Here is a 12150-nt window from a genome sequence, read left to right as displayed (position 1 = left end):
TTTTAAATTGACATGTATTTTTAAATTTCACGTCTGAATCTTATGTTTGTTGGAAGGTTTTTTTTTCCTCCTCTTGGTTACCAAGTAAATTTTATATGTATGAAATCAGTTGCAAAATACCACTTTAATCGTTTTCAGAATGTATACACACACAGCATATAATTACATTTAAGAAACATATTTAGCCACACTTAAGTAGGATTCATTCTTGTCGAAATTTTATGCTTTTATTGCATTTGTCATTCTAAATTAGTTGCGCAAAAATGCACGTGTAACACCCCCCCCCCCAAAAAAAAAAAAAAAATTCACCTTTCTTCTCCGTTAACATTACATTCCGGCTCTAGCTGTTTTCTCTTCTGCATGTTGAATTTGACAAAGTCGTCAATGGGGCAAAAGCGTCTTTCTCGACCTGTACTTATTGTATTAGATTTACTTTAGCCATCCCTAAAAGGATAACACTGGTTTATTCTTGAGTGCATCCACACTTACGATTAACCTTCAAATTATTTTCTTAATAAAAATGAACTCTCTCCTTTACTTGGAGAGAGTAAAGACCACTTTAGAAACACGCTTTATAATATTGCATAACGAGTACAAGCTGATTTGCAGATACTTTTTTACATTTGTTAGTATTTATTTACATTAAACATGCACAGCGTGATTTAATACAGTAAATAGTATTATGTAAGCTAGCAGATCACTCAGCATTACTTTGAACTTTAGTTCTTAGTTAAAATTGTGAATGTCAAGGATTAATCTGAGGAATTGAAACTGGGTTTCGCGAGATAAATGAGGTTTCCGTGAACTTTGAGATCTTTAGCATAGTATTAAACATAATATGCCACTGACATCCACACTCCAGGGAAATACAGCGTTTCGCAAAACTTAGTCAGATAACATTGAACAAGGGAACCTGAGTAGTAGCTATGCATCTGCTGGCCGATATAGATTTAATCAAAAAATTGTTCAACTTTTTTTTTTTTCGTATTAAAACTAATACAAAAATAAGTAATTTAATTTAGCAACCTTTTTTTTTCCCTGCGAATTTTCAAATTTTCTATCTGAAGTTACTGTGTAGCTTTCTGGCAAAGTTTCTGGTTCTCTGATGCTAAACCTTTAACTTAAAAATTCGATTCTAATCGGTGACTGAGGGTTTTTTTTTTTCTTTTTTCTCCCCTCTCTTCTTCAAGCAGTTGTTGAATGGCGCAGGCAAATAGTATTTGTAACACCGCAAACTTGGAGAAATCGACTAGAATTCATATTGAATGAAATAATGCATGACGAAATATACTACCACGTAAGCTTTTTTTTTTTTTTTGACTCGCAGTTCAAGTGAATAGCAGCTAAACATCTACTGGCCGACCCAAGTTTCTGAAGGTGACTTGGCACTCACAGGTTATTACCTGCTGGCTAGCAACTATCTTTCATATAAAGTAACTAAATACTGAGGGAAGGGAGCATTATACCACATGGTATCGTGGACAGGCTAAGGATTAAATAATATGGGAAGTCTGCTTTAGAGAGAGAAAAAAACATAGCACTTTTTTTTTTCAAGCCACTCCAGATCTCCAATAAATCGAGTGGTATTTCCACTGAATGAAATTCATCAACCACCTGAAGACATTTACATTCAAATGGATAACTCATTAAAGGAACAAAGTTTTTCGTAACCTTTTATGATCACAACTGAATCTAGAACCGTTTTTGGCCTACATAATTTCTTTATCCCTTTTAGTTTTCTTTGTTGGAAAGGAATCATTAGTATCAGTATGAATTGTTTTGATAGTAACCAAAATTGAAACTGAACAACATGGTTGTCATCTTGTGTACACCCTAAATCATTTTTTTAATTAAATTTCATTCATTGAAGAGTATAATTTTGTCAATTTTTCTTCTTCTTCTGCCCTTCAAATTGTACAATTGATACAAATTGGAATCATTACAAAGTTTTATAATAATTCCAAAATTGGATAAAAATCATCTGCTTCAATCCCGGAATACCTGGCTTGGGGATGAACAAACAACTCATAAGTACTTATGCTATTTGCTAAAGCGCCTAAAATGATTAAGAATGAATGGGGGAAAAGAAAAAAAAAAGTCAATCATATACACAGTTTTTTGTATTAAACCAAGAAACGCAAAATATGGAAGTTGTTTTTTTTTCGAATAGATATGCTACTTTAAAAACAGGGTGGGGAAAATATGGTGCTTGATGCTTAATTGAAATAATACTTAGAATTTGAAAAACTTGAATGGTTCTTGGCTAAGTAACAACTTACTGGGTCTCGCTGCAATGAGCATTGTGGGAAGTGTTTAAATGCTTACAGCTTATACCTGAACTCAATTGTCTACACATCCAGCATTTTACTTCTGACAGCTGTACTATAGCTCGTATGAAACTTGCAGGGATTTTTGAAATCAGTATGAAATAACTTAATCTGCATGCTACTTAATATCCACAAGCAGAGATAAACGTTTTACCTCTTCATAGTCTTAATACCACCACATTTCGACTAATGTGTACAGATCTGGTCGACTGAATTTCTTTGGATGTGTGAGAGGTATAAGAGGATCCAGAGGCAAGTGACGAAGACGGTAGATTTGAGAATAGATTGAAAATTTGTGTATTATAGAAATGGATTGATAGGCAGAGCAACGATGGTGGAAATGATAAAAAAATTATCGAAATGATTTTTTTTACACTAAACATTTTTCAGGGTGTGACTGTGGTGAGAACGAGAGGATTATCCCGCGAAACTGTCATTTAGTAATGTAAGATTAAGCAAATTATAAGCATTGTATGTAGTGGAACTCTTAAACATAAGAGTATAATGTAATTATGAATCAAAATGAAGCATAAAAAGCTTCTTTAATTGAACAAAGAATAGTAATATTTGGTTCGAATGAGACACAGCCTCAAATCCGTTTCTGCATTGAGTTTGTTTCGGTATTTCGACTTCAACTAGGTACAAGTGAAAAATCTCTCGAAGGTTTGATATATAGAAGCTATCCAACGTGACACCCACTGTACGACCAGAAACGAAGCTGGCCATACAGTTACGAATGGCAGGAGTCCATAAGATGGTCTCTGTGCTAGTCAGGAGTAAATTACTTTTTTTCTGTCGCAAGATGAAACTGGCTAGCTTGGAAGTAATTTATGAAAATTATAATTATTCCATAACTCCTAAGTTTTATTTCCTCCGGACTTCATTTCCGTTTTTGTTGTAATTCTTTAATGAAGAAAGTTTTTGATTTTAATTTTACGTAATGTTTCACCCTCGAACTTTTTTCTTTCGTTTTCTTGGGGAAAAAATGCTCATTTTGAGAAATGATGCATTTACTCTAGTAATAAATGAAGACCAGCTTTTAAGAATTCCGTTTTCTAAAAACGTTCACAGAAAAGTGGCTTTATTCCAGTTCTCTCAGATGAGTCTTTGACTCCATGAGGTCTTGGGGTAGTAATAATAGTTATTAACAACTGGTTATCATGCCCCTTCCCCTTTTATAATGTAAATCCTGCCTTGCATGAAATAAAGGAATAAACTGTCATCGTCTGTTTGTGAGATTACCGCGTTGCTAATGAGTCTGAGGTAACTTGAAAAAGTTTCATGTGTAGTTTCTAAGAGCAAGATTTCCAGAAATTTTATGCATTTTAATATAGAAAAAAAAAATATTAGCTCAGTAAAGGTACTAATATACTATAGGTCCCCAACCTTTCGTTGGTAAGAGTTATGTACATAATACAACTACAGTAGTTGTTGAAATGAACAGCTGTGGCTTCAATGTGTGTGAGTGATGTCTTTTAATTCCATGTTTTCCTGGCTTGATTTAAGTATGAAAATTTCTTACCACTGTATAACTCATTTTCAACGGAATAGCTCTTGTAAATATTCCGCGTGTTTCGAAGGCGGTGAGAAATTCGAACTAGAAGAATACCTTCGAATAGACTTCCAACCGAAGGGCAAAGGATAAATAAATTTTGATCACGGAATTATGATTAAAGTACAGTTTTAAGAAATGAAATATTTTTTATTTGTCGTTTTAATGAGGAACGGCGTAGTAAAACGAAATAAAAAAATATATACAAATATCCTGGGTTTTGTGTTACGCAATACGAAGGAGGAATTCTATTTTTTCGTTTATTCATATATCAATAGCCTTCTTGCTTTTTCGTATCGCAGTGTCACTTTCGGTATTGCATGATCGTTGTCAGCTGCTTCGCATTTCCCGTTCTTTACGTTACCCCCACGTTTTGTTATTGCCTGAAAATTTGACCTCTGAACAAATGCGGGTGTGGTGGTAAGCGCATCTGTTAGTATGTGTGTATCTTTCCTGCCAGTTTGAAATGTCAGAGTTCATCATAGTATTTAGTAGTCTGTGTGTATTAACAACTATTAATTGCTAATTTTCATATAGAAACTTAGCACATAAAAATGTACAAGGAGGTAGGATGGAAGGTGCTTGTGAAAATCATAATACCTATGCTAGTTATATAATTAATAGAATCTTTTATAAAACAATTTTTGAAGTTGTTTTAAATAGTTGAATGGGGAAAACAGGGCAGACGGCTGAAATGTCACTGAAATTTATTTTGTAGAAGAATTGTCATAGACAGGGACATTTCAAATTTAGTAATGTCAAAAGAAGTTTTAATGTACTTTTTTTTTTCAACACAAGAGTTTGGGTTAGTTTTAGATTGATGTAGCTTACAATGGTATGTTGCTGTAATGTAATTGCGTGTATATATGGGGAGAGGGATCTGAAAGTTCTGATAAACATCTAGAACAAAAATGATATTAAAGCAACTGATATAACAAGAAAGAAGAACATATGAAGATATAAGAATATTATAACATGAAGATTATTATAACATATTAGAACATGAAGGTATGTTCTTTCTTGTGATCAGTTGCTTTCATATAATTTTTGTTCTAGATGTTTATCAGAACTTTTACAGACCCTCCCCCCCCTCGTAGATGTATATATTCCTGAAATGACCTTAATGTCAAATTATTAAAGATCAAAACAGAATTTTATTATTAGTTGTTTTTATCAAACTGTAATAATCATTTCCATAAACTTAATATATTTATTTTTCATTTTTATGCACTTAAGTAGACAATTTCACCTCAAAAAAAAAAAAAAAAGGAAATACTATCATTATTTGATAATAGCAGTTGCATCAAATATTCATCATTCATCTTTATGTGCACAACAGTCCACTTTTTATAATTTTCAGTTCTCTGTAATAATGGCTGCTATCATTCGAGAACAAAGAAACGAAGACAAATGCAAAGCATTTTGTATTATTGTTAATTTGGAATTAATAAAGAACCTTCAGAATAATTAATAATTCTATATCAGTTATTAATATTGGATTCTTAAACATAGAATTAATACCTACTACATTGATAATTAATGAATAGAAGGTAGTAAACATGGCCTATAATCTCAAAAGTGATCATGTGGCATACTTATTAGCAAGACCTGAAAACAATATATACTGTGCAGCAGAACTGGCAACGCTAGTGTCTAAACATTTCATTCCAATCTTCAATTATTATAATTGTTTGGAATTCTGGAAGAAACTAAGGTTCCAAAGCACTGTGCGCATGTTGTGTGTGTGTTCTGACTTGTTTGCCTATTTTTTTGAATGAAAAACTCATTCACTAGAGGAGGGGCTTTCAGCCTCACATAAGATTGGATGCTTTAGCTTGGGTATCTCCTTATAAATGCACTTTATGACCTAATCAGGATCCAAGACTAATTCTTTCTATCCAAAGGGCAGATATTGCCAGTTGAGAGAGAGACTGACTAATGCAGTCTGTTCCAAGAGATACCTATTTGCCAAACTAGTAAACTCTAACATCCATTGAATTTACTCATTCATGAATTTATTCGATAATCACATGTTTTAATAGAAGCAATAATAAAATTTGCTAAAAGAAAAATTTGGTATGAATTGTATTTATACCAAACACAATCCTCCTGCTTGAAGCATGGGAAGGTAGAGTTACAGCATTTTCCACTTAATAAAAATTCAGAATTATATTTGGTCATGTCAGAAAATTCAAACAATAAAATAATTTTGAAAATTTGTTGCTTTCCTAAAAATTTTGGAATTCAGCACTATAAAAAAAAAAAAACAGCTTTCACTGGTCCATTTTAATTGTCACTTTTTTTTAGGGTAAAATGGTGTAAGATGTTACTTAATGAACTTAACTTTTTTTTAAAGCATTAATCCTACCCTAAAGTTTGCATTTGTTTTAGTTATTAGGATAATACCACTTTTATTTATAAAAATTTTGGATTACAAAAAAAATTAGTTTTAAAAATTAATGTATTTTATTTATTTTTTTATTTTATTTTATTTTATTTTGTTAGATATGGAATTCTATATCAAATAAAGCCAAAGATTTTATACTGAATTTGTTGATGCAGAATCCTGAATATCGCTTTACAGCTCAACAAGCACTGCATCATGTGTGGCTCCAAGAGACAACTTATAGCTCAAAATATAAGTGTTCACCTTTATCTTCCAGTAGAAGTCAGACATCTTGTTCACATTTTGGACTTTCAAGGAAATCTTGTAGCTCACTTCAGTATAGTGAGAATAGTATAAGTATTGGGCATAGGTAAGCAGATATTTGTGTTTATTATTATTGTTATATACTTACCTTATTAATTATAATTGTTGAAATTCTCTTTCTATTAATTACTTCCTTAATTCTAGCTTTTAGAGTATTCTGTCCTTCTTAAGCCCTGCTAATACTACAATCTGCTTTAGCTAAATTCTATCCTTTCTGTGGCTGCTCCTTCTATTGGATATGAGTACAAATCTCAGCAAACAAAGAGAACGACTTGGGTTTGAGCCAAATTTTATGGATGCAATTCTGGAATTAACTCCTTGTTAGAATAGAAAAATTTGTTTATTACAGCTGCGCCATCTTATTTCCTATACAAGAGAAGTCTCCTTGTCAGACAGTTAGCAACCAGACTAACCTATGACTCTGGAATTTAGCTATTAATTTAGCAACTTCAAACTTTTAATGAACTTGTTCTAAATACAGTCATGGCTAATCCCCTGCATTTGAATTCGTACAGGTTCTAATCTTAATGAGCTGTGCATTGATTTCAGAGATCAGGCAATTTCATTAGGTAAAGAAAACAGGAATGGTTATTCATTCTATAGTACGTTACACAATTATCAAAATTACACTTAACTAAGCTGAGTTACACTTGCATGTGCTATTTAACCAGACAAAATCTCACCACAATCAATACCTCATATTAAAAGACAATATCAATTTAAGATGTCCTACCCTCAATCATTTAACACATATAATGGAAGAGATTGTTATATTCATTCTAAGGCTATTAGACTATGACATGTCTCAACAATTCAGTATCAAACTCTACTACAAATACCTCTAGAATTATACCACAATTAACTAGTGGATTAAATACTAGAGCACTGCTACCAGTTAATAAGTCCTGTCATAATATACAAGCACTTTTCTACACTCTTGTTCGGAATACAATGGAACTAGAAAGATTTTACATTACCGACTATTTAGATCAATGCTGGCATCTCCTCTCGATCAATTTGCTGAATTTGCGTGGCTAGTCTTTTCATTTTCAGGTCCATTGTCTTTGAATTCAAACTAGTGATTGCGTTCATGAATCACCTTCTTGCCAATGTGGGCGAAACTGCTCTACCTGGATAGGTCCTCGTGGTTCGGCATGAAACTTTGGTCCTCGCTGACAGTCTAGCTATACCATTGTTATGCCTGGACTAGAACACTACCGCACTGCATAGCCGCCGCTGACCATGCTCTTCCAGACTGCTTGAACGACTTCCACCGGTGCCTGAAAGCCAAAAGGAGAAGAAGCAAAAAAAAAGCCCCGAGTTCGTGCCACCCAACTTCTTATATCCTCGCATAGCTGCTCTCCCTAGTACGTCACAGATTCCTCATGGCACCTAATCCTTTTTCACTCAGTACTATCTTCTCCTTGTTACGTTTTCACCGTGGACATCTCGCACACACCTCAGAAACACACGCTACTGCCTCGGGTTACGTCTTTAAGCCGATTATTTCACTGTGAACTTTGATTTAACCTCTCCCTTTCCATTACAATTCTCACAAAATTTCAATTTTTGTCTTTAATTCACAGGACAGTTAACAATATAAAAAAATTTAGAAGAATTTACAAAACAAAGGACTAATACATCATTTACAGTTTCATTTATTCCCATATACAAGTTCTTCTTTGGGAAATTTTGATATCCTAGTTAAATCCCGAATGAAATGTTTTATCATCATCATCAAATTCCTGCCATGTACCCTCAAGGGGTGTACAGGATATGATAGTACTACATGAAAAAATTACATCAAAATGTTTTATGACATATTAAACCTTTCATTTAAGATTTAACATTATTATTAAGAGAGACCTGCAGGGAGTCACTCATCAAGGGAGGACACACATACACACATTATACTTATTCTTGAATTCATTCAAACTGCTTGCACTCACAACATCCAATGGTAATCCATTCCAATCAGATACAACCCTCTGAGAGAAAAATCTAGCCCTCACCCCTTTCTTAGTGGCCATTTTCAGCTTTCAAGGTTGTCTTTTCCCCACCTTTCATAAATTTAAATCCTCTATGACCCTTTCAGAAGTTTGTAAGTCTCCATCATATTTCCCCTCTTTCTCCTGTTTGCTAGTGTCTGCAGTCTACAAATTCTCCAAGTGTTCTGCCAGGTTGGCAGGAAAAAGACCCAGAGGAAGACCAAGATATAGGTGGAATGATACAGTAAAAAGTGCCTTAGAAGACAGAAATATGAGTTGATAATATTGGAGTCTTGACAGGTAACAGGCTGATTTCTAGGAAAAATTGTAGATAGGAAGTTAGTAATGATGTAAATTTTTTATGTAGTACTATCATATTCTGTACACCCCTTGAGGGTATATTTCAGGAATTTGATGAGTATTATACAGAAAGCAAAGTTGGAATATGAACTTGGCTCTGCAGGCTAAATGCAGTTAAAAATAATTTAATAGTTATGCTGCAAGTAAAAGAAAGAATGAACATGGAAAAATAAATTTACTGAATGTAGATGATACTCTTTTGTCAGAAGCTGATGAGATTGTTCAAATGAATGCTCACTTTAAGATTTATCATTCTGATTTATGTAACATGGCTCACAGTGCTACCACTACATTGGATGTAGAGGTAGGGGTACCATAATGAGTTTCAAGAGCTGTTGTATAACCTGCATAAGAATAAATACTATGGTAAGGAGAAATGAACATATTCCAAAGGAATATGTCATATACCATCATGACATGGTTGTATAATTTAAATGTCAGCTCAGGAAAGTTCCCACTGAAATAGAAAGAATGCATGATGGTTCCATTCTACAGGATAGTGCAAAACCTGATGCGTCAAACTACTGACCTGTTAGTATCTCTGGAGTGGCGGTAAAGATTTTAAAAAAGTTGTTACGAACTTCCATACAGAAATGAATTGACAGAACAGCACAGGTTTACTAATATAGAGGTCATGTCTGAGCAGTTTACTCTTATTTTATGTTATGGCTGTGTTGGATAAATGGAATGGATACACTGCGATACCACTGGATTTTCTCAAGTGTTTGATAGAATGCTACATGAAAGACTATCACATTAACCGGAGAATATGGGTTTGAAATATAAACTCCTGATTTGTTTAAGTGGGTGGTTGACAGACGTGTATCAAAAAGTGGTATATGGCATGTGTAAATCTGCCATAACTAAGGTGACTAGTGGTGTATCTAAGGGATCAATCCTTGAACCATTGTCTATACATTGACATTACAAAGGATATAACAGGAGATGTAGATGTTCAGTTGTTTGATGCAATGCAGATGCTACTGATATCCAGCACTTACAGAATGATCTGAATAGGCTGGAAAATGATAATGTATAATATAACTGAACGGCTTTCAGTTAAATGATAGTAAGTCTAAAGGGATGCACTTTGGCAAAGTTTCCAGTGGCATATTATTTTAGCAGGGTTATGCTGCAAGAAATTGAGAATATGAAGTTGAAGTTCAGCCTTCACATAGCAAAAATTGCAAATAAACAGTTGACATGTAAGGATAAGGAAGTCATTTTTCCTCTTTGCAAGGCCTTGATATGACCAAACCTGGAATGATGTGCAGATTTGGTCTTCTAAATTCTCTGAAAAGGGTGCAAAGAAAAGTTAGATGATTCTGGGATTATGGAATGTAGATTGAAGACAGGCTAAGAGTATATAAATATAAACTGCAAACACTGGTACACAAGAAAAAGAGGGGGTAACATGTTAGAAAGGGAGTTTTTGTCATTAGAGCACCCTTTATGTGCTTCTATATTTTGTGATAATACAAACTTAACTTTTTTTGTGGGTGGGAGTCACAAAAATATTAAGTTATTAAGAAGAAACTTGACATTGTTAGCATATTATGAATAGAGTTAATCTCACGTATGGTTACTTAAATAGCAGAGGAAAAGTTAGTAAAACAAGTGTTGGTGGGAGAAAAAAGACTCAGAAGAAGATGGATCTGAGGATGGGGGATTGATGCTGTAAGAAAAGCCTAAGAAAACAGAAGTATAAAATCTGGCAATATTGGAAGTTTAACCAATAAGAGATCAATTTTGAGAAAAGTCATCAATGGGAAGTAAGTACTATGTGAAAAGTTTATTACTCTCATGGTATCCTGTACACCCTTTGAGTATATGTATCAGGAAGGGTTTAAGGAAAGTGGAACAGTGCTCATAAAATTTCTTCTGCTTTTTTTTTTTTAAAGACAAGTCTGGAAATCTCATCTGTTAGAGATGAGTTATGAATCAGATTATCCTGTCCTTGTATATTATCCAACATTTTAAAGGAGGTTAATGGTACACTACTACAAATATGAAAACAATATTCTGAAGTTTAGTCAGTTCATATAGTGTTAGCAGTTGTACATGTGAAAAATGTTTTGAGCAGAAGAGACGGTTTTTTGGCAGCTGTGGATATGATGCATTTGTGTCAGGAAAAGTGCCCAAAAAGAGAATTCTGATCTTGTCAGGAAACTGATCTTATCAAACATAAGACCATTGTGATACCCATTAGATTGAAGACAGCACTATAGAGCTTACTTAGTCACTCAGACATATTCTAAGGTAGAGCTGAGTAGAAACATGGTATAAATAGGATAATGAATACTAATGCTAAAAAAAAATAATATAATAATAATAGTAATGCTAAAAAAAGCACCACAGGCAAGAACAAGGTTAGCCCTGCTAACGAGGTTATTGTACACATGGAGGAGGTTAACGAAAATGAATTAACTGCCAAAATAGTGAAGTTGAAGCAGATCATCAGAGATGATGCAGGAATTGCAAAAAGTTGAGGGACGTTTAAATGAGCATAGGGAGAAAAAGAAAAATCAACAGGAAAATAAGAAATAACAAAGCAAAGAAAAAAAATAAGTCAGGAAATAATGGAAATCAGGTGACGTTAGTAAAAAGAAGTTATTTGGCGTGGTGACTATAATAAAACATGCTATAGATCAGCAAGTTATAACAGAGTTTTCCTGGAGTGAAAATTAAAAATATAATGCAAGCAATTGAAAAACTGAAAAGTAAATGAAATCGCAGTTCTAGTAGGTACGAATGATTTAACTGGTGATAAGTTCAGTATGAGAGAGGACATGAAAGGGTTGTTGGAAGAGGTAAGAGTGAGAAGGTGAAAATCATTAGTATTTTACCTCACTATGATAAAAATGAATTATTAAAAATTTTAAATAAATTTTAAATAATTCATAAATAAAAAAAATAATAAATTAAAAATGTTGAGGGACGTTTAAATGAGCATAGGGAGAAAAAGAAAAATCAACAGGAAAATAAGAAATAACAAAGCAAAGAAAAAAAATAAGTCAGGAAATAATGGAAATCAGGTGACGTTAGTAAAAAGAAGTTATTTGGCGTGGTGACTATAATAAAACATGCTATAGATCAGCAAGTTATAACAGAGTTTTCCTGGAGTGAAAATTAAAAATATAATGCAAGCAATTGAAAAACTGAAAAGTAAATGAAATCGCAGTTCTAGTAGGTACGAATGATTTAACTGGTGAT

The 12150-nt window shown here is 33.4% G+C and overlaps 1 protein-coding gene across 1 annotated transcript in view; it reads left to right on the top strand.

Annotated features, from left to right (window-relative positions):
- Positions 1-12150, top strand: part of LOC150110282 (serine/threonine-protein kinase H1 homolog) — a 50815-nt gene that overhangs the window by 21676 nt on the left and 16989 nt on the right. Inside the window, exon 2 of the mRNA XM_090392471.1 lies at positions 6385-6635. Coding sequence (XP_090248597.1) covers positions 6385-6635 — 251 coding nt within the window. The remainder of the gene's footprint in view (positions 1-6384; positions 6636-12150) is intronic.

Source organism: Typopeltis vanoorti, chromosome 1, assembly GCF_054136105.1.
Source record: "Typopeltis vanoorti isolate ZY-2024b chromosome 1, IOZ_Tvanoo_1.0, whole genome shotgun sequence".
NCBI classification, from domain to species: Eukaryota; Metazoa; Arthropoda; class Arachnida; order Uropygi; family Thelyphonidae; genus Typopeltis; species Typopeltis vanoorti.
Note: the sequence above shows the minus strand (reverse complement) of the source record. Positions and strands in the feature narration are given on the sequence as shown.